This window comes from Dunckerocampus dactyliophorus, chromosome 3 (assembly GCF_027744805.1).
Source record: "Dunckerocampus dactyliophorus isolate RoL2022-P2 chromosome 3, RoL_Ddac_1.1, whole genome shotgun sequence".
Lineage (NCBI taxonomy): Eukaryota > Metazoa > Chordata > Actinopteri > Syngnathiformes > Syngnathidae > Dunckerocampus > Dunckerocampus dactyliophorus.
Window position 1 is genome coordinate 19,953,921 of NC_072821.1, and position 23,302 is coordinate 19,977,222.

General features: G+C 39.8%; 1 protein-coding gene across 3 annotated transcripts; it reads left to right on the forward strand.

Moving 5' to 3' along the window:
- Window positions 1–5,154: 5,154 nt before the first annotated feature.
- tpp2 (tripeptidyl peptidase 2) lies at window positions 5,155–21,715 on the forward strand. 3 transcript variants are annotated; one of them, XM_054771580.1, is made up of 29 exons: window positions 5,155–5,390; window positions 6,011–6,139; window positions 6,293–6,388; window positions 6,670–6,774; window positions 6,868–6,992; window positions 7,817–7,980; window positions 8,091–8,245; window positions 8,320–8,396; window positions 8,519–8,646; window positions 8,856–9,104; window positions 9,177–9,292; window positions 10,086–10,257; window positions 10,618–10,775; window positions 10,852–10,928; window positions 11,017–11,123; window positions 11,390–11,544; window positions 11,674–11,790; window positions 11,881–11,981; window positions 12,061–12,157; window positions 12,240–12,377; window positions 12,489–12,733; window positions 13,844–13,922; window positions 15,044–15,082; window positions 15,871–16,022; window positions 16,106–16,202; window positions 16,296–16,426; window positions 16,525–16,771; window positions 18,795–18,825; window positions 18,953–19,067. In XM_054771580.1, the coding sequence occupies exons 1-28, from the start codon at window positions 5,226–5,228 to the stop codon at window positions 18,819–18,821; spliced, it is 3,648 nt and encodes a 1,215-aa protein (XP_054627555.1). In that variant the 5' UTR covers window positions 5,155–5,225; the 3' UTR covers window positions 18,822–18,825; window positions 18,953–19,067. The 3 variants fall into 3 exon arrangements, with proteins under 3 accessions (XP_054627555.1, XP_054627553.1, XP_054627554.1); XM_054771578.1 differs by lacking the exon at window positions 18,795–18,825 and adding an exon at window positions 19,173–21,715 and having other exon boundaries at window positions 5,156–5,390; window positions 18,953–19,072; XM_054771579.1 differs by lacking the exons at window positions 15,044–15,082; window positions 18,795–18,825 and adding an exon at window positions 19,173–21,714 and having other exon boundaries at window positions 5,156–5,390; window positions 18,953–19,072.
- The last annotated feature ends 1,587 nt before the right edge of the window (window positions 21,716–23,302 follow it).

Sequence of the window (23,302 nt, forward strand, 5' to 3'; positions counted from 1 at the left end):
CGGTTCTAAGGCTGTGGAATGCCCTAAAGCCCCAAAAACACATCTTTTTAAAAGAGCATTTTTTTTAAATATTGTTTATAGATTTAGTTTTAATTTTGATTTTTTTTAACTATACCCTTTGCTTTGTTTGTAAACGTAATTTTTTAACTCTGTAGCACTTTGAGTTTGTTAAAATGTAAAGCGCAATATAAATAAAATGTATTATTATTATATTGGTCAATATATGCTAAGCTATTTGAATAAAACATTCACACCTTAGCTTTTGTGTAATAGGTGACAAAGCAAATAGTTGTTAGTGTAATATTTCATAATATAACTTACTCATTCATTCACCATACCGTTTGTCCTCGTTAGCGTCATAGGTGAGCTGGAGCCTATCCCAACTGACTTTGGGTGAAAAGCACTTTGGACTGGTCGGCAGCCAAAAACTCAACACTGATTTTTCGCATTTGGGATAAAATCAGCGATTTGATCTCCTGACTGTGAGGCCAACATGCTAACCATGAGGCCACCATTGTTAATAATGATCATGCTCTGCTTCGGAATGTCACAGCAGATGTTTCCCTCAATGAGCAGCAGCTCCCAAGGGCCAGCAGCACTCATGCAGCCCCAAACCATGACCTTATCACCACCATGCTTGACTCTAGGTGAGATACAATTATCTTTACTACTCACTTGTGGTGCCAGCTATATAGGCAGTAATGGCTGTGTGTTGAGGCATGTTCAGTGGCTAGTGAATCTATACTGCTATACAAGCTGTACACAGACTAATCTAAAGTATATACTGTATATAGGTTTCATTTCCACAGTTTTGTCCCCTAAGAATATATACTGTAATACAAATTGTTGAAATGTTGTGGATGTACTCTCCTTTGTGAGATACTGAGCATGTTTTTGGAATGTGGGAGGAAACTGGTTACTTCCCAACCCACTGGCACAGAAAGGCCTGTCTCGTTCTCCTTTGAGGTGATACTGGTAATCACTGTGATACCAGAAGAATGGGTGAAATGCAACTCAACTCTACATATATAGTCACAGTTCTTTTTGGCAATATTAATGCATACATTTTTTCATTTTTAGTTGGTATGGTTTGGGGCAACAGTTCAGTCAAATAGAGACTAAGAGTATTAAACTATTATCTGCCCAAGCCCCACAGTCCCCAATAGATAAATCGCCCCATTGTCAAATAGAAAAAAAGTGTGTCAAACAAATGTTTATTTTTCATGACAGCACCCTTGGGTGGGTGGATACAGCCATTAATCACATCCCCATACACAAGCTATTGCATCACCCAGATGGCTAAACTATACAGACAACGGCAAGCCCATAATTATGGGCTTTTCAAAAAGTGTAATTTTAGCCGTTGGCAAGGCTTGGTCACCATACCCACACACTTAAGTACAGTATTTCATTTGAACCCTTCTTTGAGTTTTGGCAAGGCATGATCATGATCTCCGCATCCTGAGCCAGATTCAGTGGATCTGACTGGTACCTACAGCAAATGGACTGCAGATGTTGTTCTGAAGCTGTAAACACTTGAATTGACAAAATTACATCAATTACTTTTGGACTTGACCAAGATGGAGTGTAAACAAATGATACCTCATCCCACAGTACAATAGTTCTGGAATTGGAAGATTAGCAGAAATCAACTACAGTACTGGGAACTGTACTCCAAAGAGTCTTGGACAGAAGTGGATCCACTTTTCCTGTTGACACTGATCTTGGGCCAGATTTAACAGATGGAAGTCCAACCGAAGTGTTTACCTGGCCAGTGGGTGGCTTGGCTGGGAGGATTAAAGGAAAACACCTTTTTGGGGGGGATTTTTTCCCATCATCCACAATCCTTATGTGAAACATGAGCACACATGTCTTTCCCTTGTCTGTGCATTCTAAAAAGAGAAAAACAGTTAGCATGAGGGAGGTAACAATGCACGTTATGGGACACACCTGCTGTATTTCAACTATAACGCCCTCTAAAAACCTCCAGCAACGTTTTATCGTTTTATATACATGTTGTGACCATGCACTAACAGGTACATTCATGATAACATGCAATACTTACAGTATTTTGCCGTATTTTGATCATCTTAAACATTAACAGAACTTCTTTCCTGGGCACATTGATTTCACATCAAACTCTACTTCCACCAACAACAGCAGCATGTAAAGCGTGTGTCTGTTTGCTGCTACTAATAATGGAAGACTTTGTGAGAGCCGCCGCCAGAACCTTATCTTTTTGAGCCTGAATATACGGATGATGACCTACAGAAGAGCGAGTGAAACTTTGAAGGAAGCAGATGGGGGGCAAGTTATTATACCGGCATGACTTGGTGGCGTAAATACGGAGCTTGTCTGGATAAATAAACTGGAAAAGACGCCTCAGACCAGCTGGACCAGGCGGACAACTGTCCATCGAGTAAGTCAACATTATATTGATTGTGATACATGAACACATAGCACATGATATCACAACACAGTCCATCTAGCCGTATATAAACAAAACATGGAATGTGGGGTAATACTTTACAGATAATTTGCTTGTCTATTCGTAGTTGTTCATATGCTTTTTCTTGTCGTAGTGGCGTGAGGCGCTGCGTCACTTCGCCAGAAAAATAGTTCTTTGTGTTAGCTAATAACAATGTTGCTGTAACTTGGTTTATATACAGGTCAGTTATGTAAATAGAACATTGTTGGTGTTTTTTTGGGAGGCTTTTTTTCAGGGCTTTATAGTTGGAATACTGTAGGTGTGGCCCGTTATGTGCACTGTTAGCTCCCATATGCTAGCTGTTTTTTAGCTGTTTTTCTCTCTTTAGAACATGCAGAAAAGAGACACATGTGTGGTGATCTTTCACATAATTGTGGATGATGGACAAAATTCCAACATAAGTGCAGTGTTCCTTTAAGGTCCATTCAGGTGGAAGGCCCAAGACTATTATCAACCCAATTTTGAGCCAATTGGGCCATGCCGACGACACCAGAGTGACCACAATTCTCAAAATAGCCTGACACTGGTGCAGAACATACAAACCCAGCTGTGATGTGAACCCAAGAGATGTGGGAGTAAAGAGCAGTTGGACTTCCCCTTGACCAGAAATCCCAGTTTGCTGCAGTGTTGAGATTAGCTGTGACTCCTTTAGAACAGCTCTAAAGCTAATTAGGTTACATCTCTATTAGCCTGTTGGACATGCCTGAGCTCAGAAATCACACTCTTCACAGTGAATGTGAATGTGTCATCAGTTAGTGGGTCCTGTTTGCACTTATTATCTGAAGTACTTTGCCTATTTTCAAACAAAATAATCAGAGTATTATTACCTTTGATGCATAAATATCCTCACAAGCCAGGTGTATTTACATGAGAAACCCAGTAATACCACAGGAAAAACAATAATCCTGTAAATCTTTTAAGCTGGCTACATCGTGTAGCTTGTGAGCTGAATGTTTGCTGCGCGTAGCAAGACAGAAAATTCTCCATCGCTAAAATCACTGCAAGATGTACATCCAAACATAGTCTCATATCTCTTTCAGTAACTATGGAAGAGAAGAAGAGCCGTTATTGTAGCCGTACATTCAACATCGCATAGGAAATAATGTTTATTACCACATTAATTTCACTGTAGCTGTTGGGACTACACCCTGTGGTGAACCACAAGCCTGTGAGTGAAATGAATGCAATTGTATTCTGAAGATTTAAACCAGACAACGAGAGGAGCCTCATTTAACACAAGGAAAATATCTAACCCATCTCAAGGGAAAAAAGGGAACGTAGATGCTAAAATGTGTTCTACTCTACTAGTTCATCAAAGAGAAAGCTCTGTTAGATTTTGGATCCGAACAGATTAGTGAGTGGGTATTCATTGTTATTTAATTGCAGCAGATGTAGATGTCAGCCACCACCAAAGAGTGTGAGGGCGTTGGCACTCTTAGAATAACTGTGGCAACTATTGTGGTTTGTGCTAACACCTCATGTTGCCTATATGTGCATGACTGCACTTTGTGGCTGAATGGGGAGAAGAGCAGATGGCGTTTGACATGTGAAAGTTAATCTTTCTCAAGCATTAGTCTCCATATAGGGCATGAATCAAATCTGATTAGATTGCTCAAAATCTGATTTGATTTGTGAAAAACAAAAAGAGCAGCACAACTATGCACAACCCTATTTGTTATTTTTCCATCTTTGCATTTTCAATGATTCATTTGAAGAGCGATACTTTAGAAAAAATGGAGCATGTTTTCTGACCTGTTATAAATTGCCATGAGGTAAAATGATTAAAGTTTTATTTCCGCAATTAAATATGACCTACACCTAGCAAAACTCCATAGTCTTGGGGATTACTAATAAATTAAATTAAAATGTGACAAACTTGTTATTGCTGAATTTGGTGTGTGACACTGGTGTTCACCCAATAAAACTGTTAAGACACCCATTTTGAAACACAGCAATTTAAGAATCATCCATGGAAAAAGGGCAGTCACATGACTATCGGTATGATACCACCACCTAGTGAGCGCACAGAAAACATAACCCTACAGCACGAGGATGCAGTCCAGACTGTGCAGTGTCCTTGATTCTGAGCAGATAATTGTAACATGAACTTAGACCAAAATTAACTCACACACACACAAACAGCAATGGAAACTTTTAATAAAGCTTCGTGTGCTTTTTTGTGTATGTATGTATGTATTTATTTATTTTATCATCAGTGAAGTAATGCTTTTTTGGTGCACTTCATTTGAATGGATGGGTGTGATATTGTGTGCAGTCTGTCAGCTAAACTGCATTAGTAGGACAACTTTCTCTACCTAAAAAAACGTATTTAGGTTTCTTTTTCTCCCAGTGGCAACACCATTTCTAGTTTAGTACCATACTAGTACCAATAATAGTATATATACTATTATTTGGTGAGAAAATTACTAGGGGTACCCATTTTGGTATTGATCGGAGTAAATATGTGACGTATCAAGACATTATATAGGTGGTGTTAAGTAGTTCTATTTTAGCTCAGTGCCAGGCAAATGTAAAAAATATTAAACTTCTATAAAACAAATACATATAACAAATAAATAAAAATATACAGTGTAACAAATGGAGATAAATGGTAGGACAGTAAAGGTCCCCCTTCCCCCAATGGTCACGTGACTGCTACGTGTACTGGCCCTTTAACAACTTACCACTGCGCTATCTTGCTATTTAGTTGCTTGTTTTCATTGTCACTCTTCGAATCATGGCTACCCATTCTACCGAAGAGCCGTTCCCCTTTCACGGGTTGCTGCCTAAAAAAGAGACCGGCGCCGCGTCCTATATCAGCCGGTTCCCCGAGTACGATGGCCGAGGGGTGCTCATCGCGATCATGGACACCGGTGTTGATCCTGGGGCCCCCGGCATGCAGGTACAACTGCCCGGCGTTAGCTACAAGCTAGCTGGGCAACTGTAGCTAAAGGCCATATAATCTGTACAGTCACTAGCTAGTTAGCTAGCCTGCTGGGCTCGACAAGTAGCGTACACAGTATGACATTTCAATCAATATAAAAATGACAACTTAATATACACAAAGAAGATTTGTCTCGTCTACTGCAGTTGTCAGGAGTGATTTGCTATCAGACAAACGGGTTGTTAATAACCGTTAGTAGATCGTCTATTCGCACAATAGCCTAGCATCCAACATTTGACCCACTTTTATGCTTCATGTGACTATTTTAAGTTTTTACTTTTTATATTTTATTAAATATTGTTTAGAAGTTACGATATACTCAATGTAGAAACTTTTTTTAATTGTGACGTAAATGCATAATAACGGTTACGTTTTCTAAAAAAAAATAATAAGAATGAAGTACGGTATGTTTTGAATTTAGATACTATTTTCTACTACCATATTTGTTTTATTAAACGATAAAGTTGGATCATATAATATTATGTACAGATATTCGGATGAGACAGGGATGCAATGCACCTGCAACATATTTCTGTCCTAAAAGGTCTGCTGATTTATGATTGTGTCTTCATCTCCAGGTGACCACAGACAGGAAGCCAAAGATTGTTGATATTATCGACACAACAGGCAGTGGTGACGTGAACATGGCCACAGTGGTAGAACCGAAAGATGGGACAATCACTGGCCTCTCTGGCAGAATACTGAAGGTTTGTAGATATATAGTAGTTACTAAATTGCAGCTGTTTGGGGATTAAGAATTTATATGTTTTTATTTCTGAATGTGGTCTTTTATTGTATACATTTGTTGTATTCTTCTCTAGTTTCCTAAACGTTTCATACTGTCTTTTTATGTCATCCAGATCCCTCCTGCTTGGGTCAACCCATCAGGGAAGTATCACATTGGAGTTAAAAATGGCTATGAGTTTTTCCCTAAGGCTCTTAAAGAAAGAATACAGGTAGGAAGATGTAGTATTGTTCGTCTTTCACACTGTGCATGGGTCATTCGGTGACTATCCCTTTGTCAGTGTTAAATAACTATCTTGTTCACAATCTAATCAGAACATTAGATTACAGTATTAGAATTAGAATACAGTAGTTGTTACACAACACATTCTTTCTGATAGCGTCCACAGTGAGTCAAATGATACAGTTAATAGGACTGACAGCATTGATTTAAACACTGTTGTACATTTTTTCCTTTGTTGATGTTGTGATTTTATTTTTTAAATTCTTTCAGAAAGAGCGAAAGGAGAAGGTGTGGGACCCAGCACACAGAGCAGCAATAACTGATGCCTGTCGCAGAACAGAGGAGTTTGATCTCACACACCCGACTCCATCACAGGTTGGACATGCTTGTTTGTGTCTGCAACCTCTATTGGTGCTTACCTCTTCAAGCTAGCTTGCATGAGTCATTAAGCCTGCTTTCTGTCTCTAGGTAGAGAAGTTACAGAAAGAAGAACTGCAAAGTCAGTCAGAGCTGCTTCTGTCTCTAGAAAAGAAATACAGTGATCCTGGTCCTGTATATGACTGTGTTCTTTGGCATGATGGTGTCACATTTAGGTAAGTCTTACATATTTAGTATTTACTGTATACAGTATTTAAGAGAGATGTTCGATATTCGCTTTCTTACCGATATCCGATATTGTCCAGCACTTCATTACCAATATCAACCGATACCGATATAGGCAGCAGCTCTTTCCTGAAACTGATGTTGTGATCAACACATTATGCTTCTTCTTCTGTGATGCCACAACATACATTTCACAAACAAAGACTGTTTGTGCAAAATGAGACACATACTGCAATATGCAACACAAGTTGTCGTCCCAAAACGCTGCGTGTGACTTTGAGTATTTGAGTGACCAGTGCTTTATGTCATTACAGGTTTGACTTTAGTTTTGGTTTTCCTAAGTTGTCACGTTGTTTCATATTTTGTGCTCTTATTTTGTTTTTTAGTTCCTGTTTGGTGAGATGGGCAGCTGCTTTGCAGTTGCTGGAAAGTGCGTGCAGTTGTACCTGTTTTCATGAGTAGTCAGCTCAACTGACAGTCAAGCCGCATTAGGTGCAAAGAGCAAAACTTAACACTTTATAGTCATTGCAAATTGCGTATTTACAATCTGAAGGTGAAACTTGGAAATAATTGCAGACTGGTCATACTGAGCTATCAAGCTTGTTGTTGCGTGGAGGCGGTGCAGTTTGATGAGGTCTCACTTGTGCACTGATATCAATATCGACAGAAAACTGATACAGATATGATCCAACATCTCATTTTTATGCTAATATCGGCCAATAATATTGGTTGGTCAATATTAGCAGACATCCCTTATATTTGGTCTTACTTGTAATGATTAGCGATGTCCTCATGTTGCTGCTTTTCCTTTTAGAGCTGTAATGGACACATCTGAGTGTGGAGAATTGTCAAAGTGCACTGTGCTGAGCTCCTACAGAGAGTCGCAGGAGTATGCAACATTAGGGAATGCTGAGATGCTAAACTACTCAGTGAATATCTACGATGAAGGAAACACGCTCTGCATCGTCACAAGTGGAGGTGAAGTCTTTGAAGATACACTGTCACCTGACATGCACCAAAATCAAATGTTTGGATCGTTCTGCATATACGAAAAGGTCTGATACTGATTTTCTTGTGTGTATTTCTAGGGGCCCATGGAACACATGTTGCAAGCATTGCAGCAGGTTACTTCCCAGAAGAACCAGAGCGTAATGGGGTTGCCCCTGGTGCTCAAATTTTAGCTCTGAAGATCGGAGACACACGGCTTAGCACCATGGAAACAGGCACAGGACTCATCAGAGCGGTATGTTACCTAGATGCAGTCAAAACAATCTTCGTATACCTTTTGCATATTCACTGTCATGCTCCAATCCAAAGATGATTGAAGTGATCAACTACAAATGTGACCTGGTTAACTACAGCTATGGCGAAGCCACCCATTGGCCCAATTCAGGGTAAGTGTTGTGAAGGATTACACAAAGGTGTGTAGATAGTGTGTGTGTGTGTGTGTGTGTGTGTGTGTTGGTCACTTTCATATTTTTTTGTGTTTTTTTTTTTTTTTTTTTTTTTTTTTCAGGAGGATTTGTGAGGTGATCACAGAGGCTGTGCACAAGCACAATGTTATATTTGTTTCAAGCGCAGGAAACAATGGCCCCTGTCTCTCCACAGTCGGCTGTCCCGGAGGAACCACCAGTAGTGTCATAGGTAAACAGCAATGTCATAAAGTGTTCTTTACTGATTAATACACAACAGCAAGCCACTGGCAAATTAATGTATTTTTGGACCTCACATTAATTGATAAAAATCTAGAAAGCCTCTAGTCGTAATAAATTAATACAATATTGTTAGTGAATGGCTAATTTGGGAAAATAATCCACCACAATACACCAGTGAAATGCACTTCTTCTACTTAGGTGTTGGAGCCTATGTGACCCCTGACATGATGGTGGCTGAGTATTCCCTGAGGGAGAAGCTACCCCCCAACCAGTACACCTGGTCCTCTAGGGGTCCCAGTACAGACGGGGCACTAGGAGTCAGCATAAGTGCCCCTGGTGGTGCCATTGCATCTGTACCCAATTGGACTCTTCGTGGTACCCAGCTGATGAATGGCACCTCAATGTCATCCCCTAATGCATGTGGAGGCATTGCTCTTGTTTTGTCAGGTAGGTCAGGGCTTCACACTAGAAGGTACTGTGGACTTCACAGTTGTTTATGCTACTGTGTGACTTTGACAGGATTAAAACAGAATGGCATACATCCCACTGTTCCTGGTGTGAGGAGAGCACTAGAAAACACAGCTTTGAAGGTTGATGACATTGAAGTGTTTGCACAAGGCCATGGAATCATTCAGGTAACCCACCTCCTGCTGCTTGTGGATGCTTATTTTTTATTATCATATGCTTTACAGGAGGTCGTCAGTCAATGACCGAGTTTCGTTTGTATGGCGCCGTTATAGGTTGAGTTTTAGTGTAAGTCAAAATTTAGACCTACATTAACACCTTCTGTAAGTCACTCACACTGTACACAGAACACATGAAAGGCATATACAAGTACAATGCAGTAATACAAAGATTAAATAACAAAATTAAATGAAACAGTAATAAAAAAAAAAAAGAGAGTAGTACTCCATACTTTTATCCTTGTGGTTGTCTTGCATAGTGGAAGGTGTGTTGCAAGGGGATGGAGAAACAGGCTTAATGGGGGAAAGAAGTCTCTCTTTCATAGGAGCAGATCCCTTCACATGTTGAAGGATATAATCTTTATCCTTGACCTGGTTGTCATGACGGTCAAACGGTTTAGACCAAACATGCAGGTAATGTTGGTCTTTTCTTTGATGCACTACCATTAGAAGAGTATGCCTTGCAATTGGGAAACATAACAAAGGGTAAAAACGTAACAAAAAAGAAGAAAAGTGATGTCCTTCCTCAGTGGAGGAACAGGCAGCTACGTATTATTCCACCTCATACACTTAACTAGTTCTCTTTTTCTTTTTGCACAGTATAAATAATTTATGAGAGTGCGTCAGAACCACGAAGCATCGTAATGCGAAACGTGGTAAACCGAGGACCGCCTGTATGTCCATTTCATAACATATTTTGTCTCAAGTGTGCTAGTTCATCCATGTGTTCTTCACATATGGCCAGGTGGACAGAGCATTAGACTACCTCACACAAAATGCCTCCTTGCCCACCGCCCATCTGGGCTTCTCAGTAACTGTGGGAACACAGAGAGGCATCTACCTCAGGGATCCAGCCCACCTTCTGTCCCCCTCAGACCATGGTGTAGGAATAGAGCCCATCTTCCCAGAAAACACAGGTATTTTGTCCTTGACTACTATTTAATCACTGTGGGATTGTGTACAATTTCTCAGCTACAATTTGTAATACATTAGCCTGGATTTTTTTTTCATGATGTAGTCATTTTTGTTATTTTTTTTAGATTCATTGTTGTTTGATTGTGTCATAAAAATCTGCATTGTTTATAATGGGCCAAACTATCTGATCTGTCCAATTTGTTGTGCTTATGTAGTATTTATTTACATTGTATGCCCAAAAGACGTCCTGGATCTGGACATACCTTACCTTTCTTTTAGATCCTTGATCGTAGTCGTTGACTCACTGATTTTCTGGAGGTGTGCACTGTCTGAGTACTCTTACTTTTTCCTTTCATTTACAGGAAACCTGGACCGAATCTCCTTGCAGCTACACTTGGTCCTTACGTGTGCCGCTCCATGGGTTCAGTGCCCCTCCCATCTCGAGCTGATGAACCAGTGTCGTCATGTCAATGTCCGTGTGGATCCTGTTGGACTGAGAGAAGGGGTGCACTATACAGAGGTAGGAAAAAAGAAATGAGGAAGAAGAAACTGATTGATTTCTGTGTGTCTTTGTGTCAACTTGTGTGTATTTTCAGGTGTGTGGTTATGACACAGCAGCGCCTGGTTGTGGGCCTCTGTTCAGAGTCCCAATCACCGTTATTATTCCCACCAAGTAGGTTCCTACATATATTGCTATTTGTCTCAATAAGAGGCAGGTGGAAGCATGTTTGTGATTGTTCTCTTTCTTCCTTATCTGTCAGGGTGACAGACAATCGGAATCAGCAGTTGTGTTTTGAAGACATCCACTTCAGACCAGGACAAATCAAACGGCACTTCATCACTGTGCCTCAGGGAGCCTCCTGGGCAGGTTTGAACAATTTATGGGCAGTCATCAATCATGCCATTTAGAATCTGCTGCTCATTCATGTTTCATTCACATTATTAATGGTTTCAAATTACAATCCACAGCTACAATAACTATGTAACTACACTGACACATAGTACTTTAGATTTCAGTGTAACTAGTTCAAGTTGGCAGAACTCTGCTTAAATAAAATGTACTTGTGAAGTCTTGTTATCCCTCTTGTTTCCAATTTCAGCCCTTCACCTCTGTCTCCTCCTTTTCCCCAACAGAGATCACACTGACCTCTCATTCAGGAGACGTGTCCTCAAAGTTTGTTCTGCATGCGGTGCACCTGGTCAAACAGAAAGCTTACAGAGCTAATGAATTCTATAAGTTCTCCTCACTTTTGGAAAAAGGCTCATTAACCGAGGCCTTCCCTGTACTGGTTCGTATAGTTCTTTTTAAGAAGCTTTTATGAAAATCATAAGGAACACATGGAGTATATTATAGTGGAAACCCAAAATGGGGAAAAAGGTTATGATCATTAATTCCGCTGTGTTTTTCCCCTCTCCAGTCAGGTAAGATAGTAGAACTGTGCATTGCACGCTGGTGGGCAAGTCTGGGTGATGTCACAGTAGACTACAGCATCTCTTTCCATGGACTCAGTATTTCTCCTTCACCGCTGCACATTGTTAGTAGAGCAGACATACACACACATATGAGCAAAACTTGAAAATGACATTCCAGACATCATCAGTCACTTTCCTCTGTCTTTTGCCAGCATGCATCAGAGGGAGTGACAAGTTTTGATGTGTTGTCGCCTTTGAGGTATGAAGAAGTGTCTCCGACTATCACCCTCAAATCTTGGATTCAGCCCCTAAGGTAAGTAAGTTCAGACCACTTTTTTCCCTTGTTTTATTGTGGCTGGTTTCTGGTTCATTTTGATATCTTTTTTTTGTAGGCCCTTAAGTTCAAAGATAAAACCTTTGGGAGGGAGGGATGTGCTGCCTAGCAACAGACAGCTCTATGAGATTATTCTCACCTACAGTTTTCACCAGGTACTGCCAGGACCATCAGCACAGCACTCCATAACTTTTATTTTCTTTTCGTATTTGTAACTTGATTCCTCTTTCTGCACAGCCTAAGAGTGGAGAGGTCACCCCGAGCTGCCCCATGCTGTGTGAGCTGCTTTATGAGTCTGAGTTTGACAGTCAACTATGGATGCTGTTTGATCAGAACAAAAGACTACTGGGCTCAGGGGACGCTTACCCACATCAGGTACATTTTTACACGCTTGTTTTGGGTTTGTCTTTGTAATCTTAACATAAAACAATGCTTGGTGTGTTGTTATATAAAACACACACAACCATTATTATTTTCCCTCTTCAGTATTCCCTCAAGCTGGAAAAAGGCGACTACACCGTGCGGCTGCAGGTGCGCCATGAGTTGTCAAGTGAGCTGGAGCGCCTTAAAGACCTGCCATTTGTTGTCTCCCATCGCCTGGCTACCACCCTTAGCCCAGATGTCTATGAGACGCACCGTGCGGCCCTCATGGCCAAGAAGAAGGCAAACTCTGTCACCCTGTTTCCAGGAGCCACACAGCACTTCTTTGTTACGGCCTTGCCGGATGACAAGTGAGTTGCCATTGACACATTAAAATAACATTTATTATATTAGTCCTCCCTGACAAGGTAGCTGAGATATATATGTATATATGTGTATATGTGTGTGTGCGTGTGTGTATATATTGGGGCTGGGCGATCATTTTTATATACCGGTATACTGGTATAAATTCTTCCAATGATGAGAAAATGACTTATACAGGTATGAATGATCATTTTAAATGGGAAAAAAACAGAGTTGATGACGTGTTTTTCCTGCGACTACGCGCCACGGTGTGCTGTATTGGCGCATTGGCGCCTCACGTGTACCACAACATTGTCCAGCGGTGGCAAATGAGAGAAAATGAGCATGGCTGAATGCGGACAAACCAAATACTATAGACAAAGAAATTGCTAAACGGGGAGGTATCTATGGATTATGGAAGTGGTTTGGTGTCGATATAGCAGAACTGGAGCAAGAGACCATAATATGCAAAGTTTGAGAAGCAACAGTGACGGCAAGAGGTAGGAACACCACAAATTTGTTTTACCATCTCAAATTGTAAAGCACATTAATTGCTTTACAATTTTACATCTTTTGGATCTTAAGGAGGTTCTAAGTAGAGCTTCAAAATGCAAAAAGAAGAAATAAGAAATGGGAGTCAGACAGTTTTTGGGGGGAGTAAGCAATTTATTGTAAACAAGCATTAAACTGAAAAGGGCTGTTCATCAGCTGATCAAAAGACCACAGCCTTTAAAAGCCAAAATCTTGGCAAAAAAGTGGATTCAATTTTACTTTCTGTTAGGTATTCACACTGTCAGGATCTCTTGATGGCAAAGGCAAAAAAGCTTTCTCTCTTTGAACGCAGTCAGTTTGTGGAGCTCCATAAGCAAGGCTTCTCGCAGTGCGCCGCTGAAAGACAGTCATTTTAAACTTCTGAAAAGAGCTTAAGGGTTATGGAACAGAAAAGTCAATAAAATGCAAATTATGCAAATTAAATAACGACGCATCATTCATTGCAGTCTTGTATATTCAGTGTAAACACTGAATTGTATACAGGCACATAGTTTTTGTATCCACTCGCTCTCTGTTTAATTATGTTATTTTTCTGTCTCCGTTGCCTGTGTTTGTCCTTTCTTCAGGATTCCAAAAGGGACAAGTCCAGGATGCTATCTGTCAGGGTCTCTTATTGTGGCGAAGAGTGAATATGGGAAGAAAGCAGTGAGTGACTTGAGTTCTTTAAGATTTGTCAATTCTGCCCCGCAGATTATACAAATAAATGTGATCTCAGTTATTGCGAAGACAAATCAGATAATTGAATATGTTTTAGGTTTGGGGTTTTCGTTTCAAAAGTGTGTCACCTGAGCTGGTTGATCGTGTCTGTCAGTGAATCAGTGGTTGATGTGGAACTTGCGTTTATTGCATGTGAACATGTTATCCCCTTTCCGCTTTCATTCATCTGCTGCCAAAAAAACATGTTGCTCTTGTGCCTCAACCCATCTGGTTTTTCTGGTGTGTTTCTGTAATTAGATGACACATTTATTAGTCATAATATTTTTGTGTTGACTTCTGACTATGTGTCTTTGGATCACATGTTCACCTTTGGCCACAAGGAAAGCTCTGAGGAAATAGGAGAAAACAGTTTATAGGAAAACACGATTTATGGGGAAAATACAATTTTATACAACCATTATGTGAAACAAATGGATGAAAATATTAGATGATGTGGAAGACCATGACTTGCCCTGACCTCTAGCCATCAATTAGCTCCAATCTGACAAATTCTCTACTGGATCGATAAGCAAATATTCCCCACAGACACTCAAAATCTTGTCTTACTTTTAGATTTAAATGTGTTGTTGCTGCAAAGGAGAACCACCTCAATATTTGATCCTGTTTTTACTTCATAGGGCCATGTTTCCTAATACCTTTGTTAGTGTAGTTGTCTTGGCAGAAAACAACACAAGTATTTTATTTAATAGTCCAAATCTACATGTGTGAGTATTGTTGGAAGAGCCTTAGGCATAACTTTCCTCAGTGGCAACAGTGCAAAGGCATATTTTTATTTTTTTTGCATTGAACTGCTGAACATTTTTCTGTCTTCATCTGAAAGGTTTTTCCCAGTGTGTGTGTTGTTTCATACACGGTAGTGTCAGGGTGGGAGCGTGTCAGCAATGAAAGTTGAAAAGTTGTCTTTCAGTTTAAAGTTTGTGTAAGTCTAACAGGTAAGGTGGCTCTACATTGAATCCCTAAGTGAGGATGGAACGTAAATGAACGAAAAAGAGTCCTTTTTGGTGTGCTTGTATTGTCTCTTCCTTACTGTGTGTTATTCTGACCACCAGGGGCAGTCCTCTGCAAAACGACAAAGAAAGTTTAAAAAGGTACTGGATGAGCTAGAAACACCGTACAACAGAGCGCCCTCTGCTCTCCTACCTTGTGGAAATGGCTTCTACCCCACGTTTAAGATTGTATTTGTTTCATTTATTTCCACTTTAAGATTGTATTTGTTGCATTTTTTTCCAATTTTTCTGTCAAAGTATGTCAGTGTGTCTTAATTGAAGTCTTACAAATCTGGTGATGAGTGAAATTTTATGACTGGTTCTGTAATCACAGATATTTTGTGCTACCACAGACTTAACTAGCTTTGACTAGCTGACTAGCTGTTTTGACGGGACCTCATAGTATTTTGTTTGATCTGTCTATCTTGTCAGCATTAACAGTTAGTTAACAGCAGATTTTCTTCCAAATAAAAAAGCATGATTGTCAGATGTAAGCAAGAGCCCTATTGATTTTGTGGGTAATCTGACTCAAAATGGCAGCGTTAATTGAGGTGTGGTCAGAATGACAGATCTGCTTTAGAGCCTGCAATGTTGAAACTCTTGCGTTCAGACTGTCATGAACTTTTGTTTATTATGAAACCAAGGTCAAATCTGTACACGTCCTAATCTATTTTATGGGAATAAGATTCAAGATTCAAGAGTTTTATTGTCATATGCACAGTAAAACAGCAGTTATACTATGCAATGAAATTCTTGTATACCAGAGGATGTTTGAAATATCTGGGGCCAGAGGTTATATTGGCATGATTTATATTTTTTTGGCGCAGGTTGCAGTGTTGATACTGATGTATAGTTGTTACTTGACTTTACCACTTTTTGTGTTTGTGCAGGACATCGTTTCCGTCGTCTACCACTTAATCCCTGCACCAAATAAAGCAAAGAATGGAGGGAAGGAAAAGGACAAGGACGCTGACAAAGAGAAAGACATTAAAGAGGAGTTTGCAGAAGCCATGAGAGATTTGAAAATTCAGTGGATGACAAAGTGGGCATTTATAAACAAGGTTTCCTTATAATGCATTTTTATTCTTAGTTCCTTTCTTAACCAGCATGTTCCCCTTCTGTCAGGTTGGACACAACGTCGCTTTATGATGAGCTAAAAGAAAAGTACTCAGATTACCTTCCTCTACATGTGCAAAGATTACATCAGCTGGACTCTGAAAAAGTAATGACCCATCATTGACACCTACTTGTCAATGTTCCTTATAAAATAGAATGTATAAGTTTATACTAATGTTTCCTTCTGGCACTTTTTTAGGAGCGTGTAAAGCGTTTGAAAGAAGTGGTATCAGCCGCTGACATGGTCATCTCCCACATCGACCACACAGCCTTGGCTGTTTTCTTCACCATGAAGACAGACCCTCGACCTGATGCTGCTTCCATCAAGTCGTATGTGACACTGAAGTTGCTTATTTTACCACAAATACACATGAAGTCACAGTACCAGTAACAATAATGTGAGTCTTGACATGCCTTTACACTTATAGTGACATGGAGAAGCAGAAGGCCTCTCTTCTGGATGCTCTGTGTAGGAAGGGCTGCGCTCTGGCCGACCAGCTTGTGACGCTGGCGCCCCAGGACAATAGTGGTGCTGTTGGCACAGGCCAAGCTGATGCTGAGGACGTTGGTGTAGAGTTGGCAAGCAGTTCTGACGACACACTGCAGGGTGTGTCTGACACTCTGACGGAAACATTCTGGGAGGTGCAGAAGTGGGCGGAGCTGACTGACTCCAAGGTTTGTTTTTTTTGAAAAACTGGTTTAGAGCACTCAAACCTAATTTTGATTTAAAACTCTGCCTGTATGGCTGTGTTGAAGGAGAAAGTTTGAATGTTACAATGGCCCAACAAAGGTTCCTCAGTTTAAAGAAAAATGCTTTTATTAGTGTACCATATACCGAATGTGACACACAAATGTCACATGTTAAATAATGGCACCTCCCCAAGAGGCAGCCCTTTGCATAATTTTGCATAATTCCCCTAAAGCCTAGGTTCCCAAAGTGGGGTACGCCAATTGTCACGGGGTACATGGAAAAATTTTTTTTTTTTAAACAATTGGCGCCTGACACTCACAATTACGCATGTGCTTGAACGCCGCAGAGCGCACAGAGCAAAAAGAAGGAAGGAGACAGAGCATGAAGTTCTTCATTGCTCTGTGTGAGTTGTATTAACATATAAGTACGGTAAGTTGAATGATTATGTTGTGTATTAAGAGTGTTTAATCTTGAAGATTTAATTTATATTGGTGTTCCAATTCCTGCCCTGTGAAAACTTGGTTTGGTTGTCAGGGTGCGAGAGTGGGGATTCCCCCGAAAATTAAGCTTTATCGCTGGTTGTATGTATTTTTGTACTTTGGATACTACTTTATTATGTTTGTTAAACATTCCCTTTCAATTTGGCATCAAATTAATATGCAGACTGCGTGTGGACAAAAGTGAAGCTCAAGTTCAACCCATTCAAACCGGATTTCAACATCCGGTTGAAATAAAAGATGTAGGACAAATACTTAACAATTGTTTTTTTGTTGGGGGGGGGGCCCGCACGGTGGTCTAGTGGTTAGCACGTTGGCCAATACAGGAACAGCCTGGAGATCGGGAAGACCTGGGTTTGATTCTTCCCCTGGGCATTTCTGTGTGGAGTTTGCATGTTCTCCCCGTGTGCGTGTGGGTTTTCTCCGGGCACTCCGGCTTCCTCCCACATTCCCAAAAACATGCAGGTGAGGTTAATTGGCGACTCTAAATTACCCATAGGTATGAATGTGAGTGTGAATGGTTGTTTGTCTATATGTGCCCTGCGATTGGCTGGCGACCAGTCCAGGGTGTACCCCGCCTGTCGCCCGAAGTCAGCTGGGATAGGCTCCAGCATGCCCCCGCGACCCTAATGAGGATGAAGCGGTATAGAAAATGGATGGATGGATGGATGGATGGATGTTTTTTTTTTTCCCTGGCCAGCCATTAGGGCGGATATTATTGTTGATATAAACAGATTTGCTCTGCCAGGGAAAAGTGTGAGATACTCTTCCCCTGTAATACAGAATTTATTTAACTTTGATCTTTGTTGTTATGCAAATTTGGAGCGACCGGAGCAGGAGGGGATAGAGAAGAAGAGATAAGAAAACAGGGTGGGGGGGAGTGCGGGGACAAGAGGGAGGCAATAAAGAGAGAGAACAGGACAACAACTACAACAGCAACGAACAGGACTACATCAACAAATGTCTGTGACGGCTATAAGACCATGACAGAGAAGACAAAATAATATCAGCAACCACAATGATAATACTGCATTGAAACAGTCATACATATTAGTAGTAATAGTAGTAATTAAATTGATAACTATGACAGTGAACTCGGCTCACAAAGCAGGGTACGCGTACCCCAAGGGGTACGTAGATTGCCGTAGGGGGTACATGAATAAAAATGTAAAATGGCTTGATACTGAGATTTACAAAATGTGCTCGTACAGTAGTTGCATTGTACTGATTATTTCTATGTTGTTGCAGACCAAATCACAGCAAAAGATGAGTTCACCACATCTTAGCACATCTTATCACCACTTGTTAGAAATAAATTCACCAAACAGAAGAAAAACCTGCCAGGAGATATCTTACACCTCCTAAACCCCTCTCCGTTTGAAAAATAAAACACATGATTTTTTTCAATGTAATGTCATAATATACAATATCTATTTAATTTTATATCATATTTTGTATTTAATTTTAATAATATATCAAAGATGTCTCATTGTGTGGTTTGTTTTTTAAGTGTGCAGTGTTCCAGTCAGATGTCTGAAGGGGTACGTTACTGTGAAAACTTTGGGAACCACTGCCCTACAGCATTGTGTGATCTCTCTAAGTATGTCTGCTATCTAAAGGTTGTGATGAACAAATGTTTTTTTGTTTTGTTTTGTTTTTTTATTTCAGGTACTGATGTTCTCCTACAAACACGCTCTGGTGAACAAGATGTATGGCAGAGCCTTAAAGTATGTCTCAAAGATGGTGGAGGAGAAACCCAGCAAAGAAAACATGAAGAACTGCATCCAGGTATAAGCAACATAACGACGTCTGTTTTTGATATTTGGGTTTTTTATAATTACTGAGGGACGTGTCAACTAAATAACACTCACTTCCTGTGTTTTTCTAGCTTATGCGTCACCTCAAATGGATGCACTGTGCTACTTTCACTGAGAACTGGCTGCCTGTCATGTACCCAGTAGACTACACTCCCTTCTAGAAACAACATGCACTGCATGAGCAGCACAGTCCATCGCATGGTATCACAGCCCCTCAGGGTCACGTGGTTGTGGTCACCTGACCACACCTCCTCAGACGATTTTCTTTACTTTCTACGACAATGAAGGCCGACGTGGAGTTGACAGGTCCTTTTTAAAAGAACTCATTGAGTCTGTTGATCCGAGTGCCACCAGCAGCACAACAGCAAATCATTCAATTTACCGGTATTTATATTCTTTCAAACCTTTATAGTTTTACAAGCTGTAGTTGATATTGTAGCTTAGTCTTTTTTTGGTACTCATTTATTCTGGATCATCATACTTCCTCCTGTCTTCAGTACTCTAGCAACACCGGGGATAGCGTCCCATGTCTTTGTGCCATGCTTACTGGGCTTTAAAGTTCACTTTTAGACTAAAATCACCAGACCTCAGAACATACACCAGTATTGTGGTGCCTTGCATTTTACTGACGCAAGGTGAAAGGACGTGCTTACAAAAGAGCTGCATGATGACATTTAGCGTCAGTCCACACTCAAAGCAGCATAGAGATGCTCCTCTCATCAGCCTCTGGTGTCAAACGGACCACTTGTGACATGGCACCACAGCCTCACCTTGAGTCCTCTTCTTCTGCGCCGCCAAGTTTGCTGAGCTGCGGCACGTGATGACCTAACGGACCTCAGCAGAATTCTGGAATATGCTCATTCGCTGTTAGTTTTAGTTTAGCTTTTCTGTGCAGCATTGAAAATGTTGCTTATGTACACAGTGTCCTAAATGTATGTACATACACACATAAGAAAGCATAGTACAACGCAATAAGTATATACTGAATACAAATATTATAATTGATGTATTTTGCATTTATGCATGTCTTGTAGGATTTCAGGAAAAGTGATTTTATTTTTAAGCTAATTTCAGTTTGAATGATTTTTAAATCTCAAGCAATTTTTTTCATTCTCATAGGGCGTGTGTGTGTGTGTGTGTGTGTGTGTGTGTGCGTGCGTGCGTGCGTGTGTGTGTGTGTGTGTGTAACTGAATGACTGCGAAACTTTTTTCCTTCAATTTCATCAGTTTGTTTAAAAAGAGTCAAATGGTGTTTTTGTTTGTACTGAGTGATTTTTTTGCATGTTACTAATATTTTACCTCAAGTTACTTTCATTTTTTTAATCACTGCTCCCCAACTTGCACCAACTGTGACATTTTGGATGTGTTTTTCCTTCAGTTTAGTTTGATATTAACATACTTTGCAAACTAGAATTGTATAGTGAATATAGACATACATATGCCTGAATGTTTATCAAAAGTCCTCAGTTCTTTATGCATTCGCATTGCAGAATGATTTGAAATGTCATGAACTGTTTTCCAGCGACAATGAAGCTGAAGATGTGTTCACTGGAGGGAAAATGCATCTGAAAATGTCAAACTGGGCAGCATGTTTCTGTTACAGGCCAGTAAACCATATTTTATAGATCAGCTAGACACTGCTATGGACCTTTTAAAATATACAGAACAAACAATGTACAAAAAAACAAATGACAAATCTTGTTTGGCTGGACTTGGAATTGTTAAGAAGGACAATATGCCATCAAATGTTTGTGGTGAAAGAAAAACAGGTACGGTACTTGATAATGTTTACTTACGTTAGAATGCTGTCTTCTTGTTCACCTCAGTGTATTGTCTTTAGTAATGGTATTTTTAGTCTCTTGAGTTTATGCTGGTATTCTGATGTCATGACAACTTTTACCACCTGCACAGTTCTTTAGTTTATTGAGTTGTGCATCACTCTTCCCTTCACACCTTTACCTGTATTTGTGTGGGTCTCTGGTCAGAGTTCAGGTTTCTGCTCTTTGTGGCGTGTGTTGCCATTGACAGTCTCTGGAAAAAAAAAGGCCTTAACTTTCACCATAATGAATGCCGTCCATTTCTTGCACCAAATAGAATCCTTATTTCTGTTTCTCTCGCTCTCTCTTTCTCTACTGGTGTCAGGATATTTGAACGGCTTCTACTGCTGATGACTTTTGCAGTTACAATATTTTAGGTCATAAGCTCTAGTAAAGGCAAATTAACTCTTGATACTGATCCATTAGTCTTCAATGACTTGTTTAAAAAAAAAAAGAGAGACCAGAGGGAAGAAGGTGATGAAGAAAAAACACAAAATAAAATCTTTTTCAAGAAAGAGAATCAGTGACCATTACTTAATGTGTGATAGAATTAAATGTTAATGTCATGCAATGATGGTACACCAAGGTTTAATGCATTCATGTGAAATTGTGTTGTGACTGCAACAAATCTGTTTTTTTTTATTTTGATAGGACTATAGTCTTTCCCATAGCCCATTCTCTACTGAAAGCATGATGAATGATGGTGGAGCTTTTTTTTAATTTTTTTTTTTATAGGACAAAGTCTTACTAATAAGGAAATAACAGCTCTGTAATTACATATTTTGCATCTAAAACTAAACTACATGCCACAAAACTACTGGAATATTGTGTTAATTAGTAGCTTTTTATATAAATTTATATTTCTGTATATAAGACAAAAATGACTATTCTCCAGCATTCTGAATTACTGCATGTTTGGTATATATGCACATTATACACATTCACAATAATGCAAGGGTTCCCAACCTTTTCTATAAAACATATAATTTTCATGCATCTCCTTCAAAAGTAATGACATTTGAAGAAAGTGAATAGACAGTACATACTAAATTTGAATTCAGAATTCAGTCAAATACAATTCAAAGTTTTAAATGGCACGATGCCACTACCATAGAAATGTTACAACACCACCCCAGGTCAGTATATGTTACAATTAGTGGTTTCCCAAAACAAACTGTACAAAAAAAATAATTATTCTTCACAATTACCAGGTCAACTGAATGAGATTTGGTGCTTGGACAGAAAAGGGGGAGTGGCATTAATGGCTGTCACTCACTCATTCACGGCTCGTGCACAGGCTCGTGCCCGTCGTGCGCACGCACATACACTTACAAGCAGTCGCAGAGAAGCCCACTTCACCTTTCCCTGCACGTGAGTGTTTTACGTGGGGTGTGGCTGGGGTCTTTACGCAATCCGTACCAGAAACGCCATCGATTCTGCGCAAGCGCGGGACCATGTCGCTTCCTCGCAAATTTTTACGACAGTGCTTCTGCGACGTCACGTTGTATGGTAGTTATTATTTTTTATATGTATGAACATAAATGGTCAATAATCATATTTAATATATGTAGTATATTGGGGGGTTATTTTATTAGTAACGCTTATTAAAAGACTTGGTTAGCATGCAGATGTTTCAATCGTCTTTATTCACCAAGACTGAGCTACGTTAAAACTTACGCAATGCGCCGCAGACGCAAACGCCATATCCGGTTACGTATCTATGCATGAATAAATACCATAAAACAACATAAAATGCAGTGATATTTGAATGTAAACAACCATAAGCAGAGTGTTATAATGGATTAACCTAGAGGATTCAGCTAGAGTTTTTTTCTAAACAGAGAAATACCATCCATCCAAACATATCTCGCTAGCAAATGCTTTTGTCTGTAGCTTTTCAGTGGAGAAAAAAAACTTAAAATAATTTATGGAACCAACAAAAGAGTGCTTATAATTTATCCACTTGCACCATGGATACGAAATAAGGAAAAAAATCACTAACTATATTCTATAAAATTGATTATGTTGTAATTTCTTAAATCTTAATAAAATTTATTGGGAGGGGGGAAGTCTTGGTGCCTGACGTCCACGCTCTGCAACTACTGAAAAAGAGATCAACAGATTACGTAGATTTCACAAGCGTAATAGTACAAATCCGTTTGCTCAACACATGACTGCCGAAAAATAAGTCAACCGGATGTTCTGCGTTTCCAGTACGGATTGTGTAATGACAGCTTGTATGCTTTGAGCAGGAAGAGGGCAGGATATTTTACGTTTGAAAGCTAGCGCCCCCATTGCAGTACCCAACCATGACAGATAGCACCTTTGAGGTAATACTGCACACAACAGATATTTGTGAATTTATTGTTGTTCGTCAAACTACT